The sequence below is a fragment of the Numida meleagris genome, chromosome Z, assembly GCF_002078875.1.
Source record: "Numida meleagris isolate 19003 breed g44 Domestic line chromosome Z, NumMel1.0, whole genome shotgun sequence".
NCBI lineage: Eukaryota > Metazoa > Chordata > Aves > Galliformes > Numididae > Numida > Numida meleagris.
Genome location: NC_034438.1, coordinates 49,890,718 through 49,894,469, shown reverse-complemented (window position 1 = coordinate 49,894,469; position 3,752 = coordinate 49,890,718). Strand labels below are relative to the sequence as shown.

At 55.2% G+C, this 3,752-nt stretch overlaps 1 protein-coding gene across 1 annotated transcript; it reads right to left on the bottom strand.

Annotated features, from left to right (window-relative positions):
• On the bottom strand, window positions 970-3,722 carry LOC110389992 (E3 ubiquitin-protein ligase Topors-like). The gene is made up of 2 exons (XM_021381132.1): window positions 2,435-3,722; window positions 970-2,319 (listed from the first exon to the last, which is right to left on the bottom strand). Exon 2 carries the CDS (start codon window positions 2,233-2,235, stop codon window positions 1,306-1,308), a length of 930 nt encoding a protein of 309 aa, XP_021236807.1. The 5' UTR covers window positions 2,236-2,319; window positions 2,435-3,722; the 3' UTR covers window positions 970-1,305.

Genomic DNA, 3,752 nt, shown 5'->3' with positions numbered 1-3,752 from the left:
GAACCCCTTCACCATTTGAGCAAGTTCTGGTCTTCCTTCTGCATATGACTGTGGGCCTGTATGCAAGTACTTTGCTGGGTATTGCCAAGAACCTGTCACAAGCAATTTTGGCTCTTCCTGAGCAGAACGCCTCAGAAGATCTGTGCCCAAATGTGGTCAAAGTGAGGAGGGGGACACCTCCTCAGATGACCATTGAAGACCCTGAGACCTGTGCAGGGGACTCAGTTATGCTTGTGCAATCCTGTAACCTTGCATGTGTATAAATCGTATGGATGTGTAATAGGTGGGTGTGGAGTGAATCCTTTTGGATTACAAGGAGAAGACTGTGAAGACACGGTGTGCTTGATTTATGGGGATTGCCCACCTTGTGCCCTGTGCAGAAATAAAGCAGTGCTACTTCTCTCAACATTTGACGTTGCAGTGAGTGATGGGAGATTCTAAAGAAATGGTAACAGCAGCATGGGAGGCCACCAGGCCCAGCAGAGGTCGGACCTCCCCCATGCGCAGTGCTGACAAAGGTATTGATAGCGACACAGACTTCTCTGCCTTTTTTTTCTTTCTCCCTTTATAACCAATGTGACTCTCTCCTCTTTTAGTTTGAAACCATTTCCCCTTGTCCTATCACAGCTCTTTACCAGGGTCTGTATAGCCCCTGTTTAGATACTGACAGGCTGTAATCCGCTCTCCCTGGAGCCTTCTCTTCTCCAAGATGAGCAGACCCGGCTCTCTCGGCCTGTCCTCAAAGGAGAGGTGTTCCATCCCTTGGATCATGTTTGCAGCCCTCCACCGGACACGCTCCAATGAGTCTGTGTCTCTCCTGACCTGAGGACTCCACATCTGGATGCAGTACTCCAGGGGAGGTCTCACCAATGCAGAGCAGAGGGGCAGGATCACCTCCCTCTCCCAGCTGACCACGCTTCTTTTGAATCATCCCAGGATACAGCTGGCCATCTAGTAAGAATATGGAGGAGTTGCTGAAGGTGACACTGTATTTCAGGTGTGAGTCCCTCAAAGTTCATAGCTCTGTCTTTCTTCTCAGATCCCTCATGGAGAGAAGCTGCCTGTTCTATTTGCTCCAAGCCAGCGTCTGTGAGCTAAAAGAGGTGGTGAACAGTGCATATTAAGGGATTTATAACAGCTTCTGCACTGGTGAAGCCCTACAGATATTTCAGAGCTCATCCTCAGCATGGGAAGCTTCCAGGCCCAGCAGAGGTCAGACCTCCCCCATGCGCAGTGCTGATGAAGGCATTGATAGCGACACGGAGACTTTTCTGTAATTGTATTGCTTTCCTCCGTCTGACAGAGTTAGAGCGCCGGGGGGCTGGCTGTGCCCCAGCTGCAGGCCCGGCCCTCTTCTCGCCAGCTGCTCAGGAGGTGTCCTAGTGTTGCTGGTGGGGTGGCCTCTTGGCGGTGCAGCGGCCTCCGAGGTGTGGGCCCTTCTCTTTGGGGCTTGCTGAGGTGCCCTGTGTGAGTGCTGCCTGAAGGTGCTGGCAGTTGAGGGACCTGGCACGGCCTCCTCCAGCTCCTCCCGGGCTGCTGCTTGGGCCGACAGCACCGGAGCTGGGATGGATGGGGGCTGTCTGGGACCCTCCCTGTAGGCAGCGGTTGAGGGGACAGGAAACTCCACCATGCTGGCTTCCCTGGTGCTGCTGGAGGGCCATGGGCTGGGGTGGGGAATTTGTGCTGGGGGGGGCAGCTGCGGGGCTGCCCCCCTGCCCCGTGGCAGCATGGAGGGGCAGCTTGGGCAATGAGCCGCCACACAAAGCTGGTGGCCTGGCTTTGCAGGGAGCTGGACAACCACAGGGTCAGCGCTCCCTTGTCCAGGCCAAATAAGCACAGGCCAGAGATGACAAGGTGATGTGTTAGGAAGGCTGCCCTGCCATCAGCCCCAAAGAGCTGCCTCAGCTCCCGTCGCAGCCAGGGCAGCAGGGGCCTGAGCACAGGTGGGTGCAGGCGGAAGATGGGCACCCGGATGGGCGCTGCCTGCATTTGGTGCTGGGGAGCTCTCCTGGCCCGCACGCGCCGTCCGACGACAAACTCTTCAAAGCTGTCATCCGCACGCACCGAGTGCAAGATGGACCTCACCCTGCGCTTGCACAGGGGGCACTTGGGCCTGGTCTCAACCCACCGACGGATGCAGCCAAAGCAGAACTGGTGCAGGCATGGCATGACGTGGCTGGCATCATCCATGGAGTCCAGGCAAATAGGGCAGCGGCGATCCAGCTCGGTGGCCATGCTCTCCAGCTGCTGTGGTGGGCAGGAGAGCGCAAGGGATGAGGGGCTGCTCCTCACACCCCTACTGCAGCAGCAGGGGTCACGCTGGGAAAGGAAGAGAGGCCATGGTCACTTGCTGACCCTGGCAGGGGAGGAACAAGTACCCGGCTCCCTCAGGAAGGAGACCCTCCCAGCTGCCCAGGGTGAGGTGTGCCCTTACCGGTTCCCTTTGCTTCCGCGGCCTCCTTGGATGCCCCGGCTGCCTGAGCCAGGTGGGGCCGGGAAGAAACTTCAGTGGCTCTGAGGACGAGCACTGAGAGCGGCTGTCAGCAGCTCCCAGAGCACGAGACCAGCACCAAGGCTATCCTTGCTGCTTGCTCCAGACCTCACAGACACGCTCGGCAGGAGTGCAGGCGCAAGCCAGTGTGAGACTCCGGGCCTGGCTACAAGCAGTGAGGGCCAAAAGGTCACAATCCACTGCTGCGTATGTCACTATCCCTGATGCGGGGACATCATTGTCAGGGACGTCACAGTGGGCACTGTCACCTGCAGCGCTCCAACCCCAGGAATCGCATCCAGGTTTGCCACAGTGCCTCTGTCCTTTCCGTTCCCTATACTGTGTCTGCTGGCGCGTCTCTTTCTTGACATGATTTTCCACTGCCTGCTCAGTGACGGTTTCATCTTGCAGTCGGTGGGCTGCCATAAGTCAACCCTGGATCCTTCCCAGTGTTTGTACATTTTAGCCACAAGTTTTCACCAGCTTGTCTTCTACCCCGTTGTGAGAGGCACATCTGGAATCTGGACCCAGTTTCTTTTCTCCAGCAGATCACAAGGCACGCTGGACAACAGCTTCAGGTCCTCTTGTTGTGACGCAGAATTCAGGCTTCTGGGACCCTGGGCAGAAATTCTTGTGCACCATTGCTCTTGAGGGAGAAACTCATTTGGCCTGTTCTTCATGGACAACTGGTGTTAAAATGAGGTGGAATGAGCATGGAGGGTGGAGGCTGAGATCAACGCCACCTGTTTCAGAAAGGCGTCTGGCATTCTGGAGCCAGATGGAATTCATGTGAGGGCTGGTAAAGATGAGAGAGTCTGAGAAACTTCACCTAGTCGTATTTCTGTTCACCACTCAAACATAGTTGTGAGTAGCAAGAGGCAGTGCAAAGTATTCTAGCTGATACTCTTCTCTTGGTCTGCATGTTTGAGTCCCTCTCTCCTGGCCTCTAGTTTGGCTTCTTCCTGCGTAGCCTGACCATATGCCAGTATTCCCTGGGGAAAATAACTCACGCAGGTAGACGCCTTAATACACACAGGATGCATTTTCTTCTGGAATTTACTTAATAAATGTATTTCCCTGGGATGCCATCATGCACTATCATAGAATCATGGAATCATTTGAGTTGGAAGGGGGACCCTGAAAGGTCATCTAGCCAACTCTCCTGCAGTGAACAGGGACTTCTACAGCTAGATCAGGTTGCTCAGAGCCTGTTTGAGCATGACCTTGAACGTATCCAAAGATTGCGTGTGGCATCCACCAC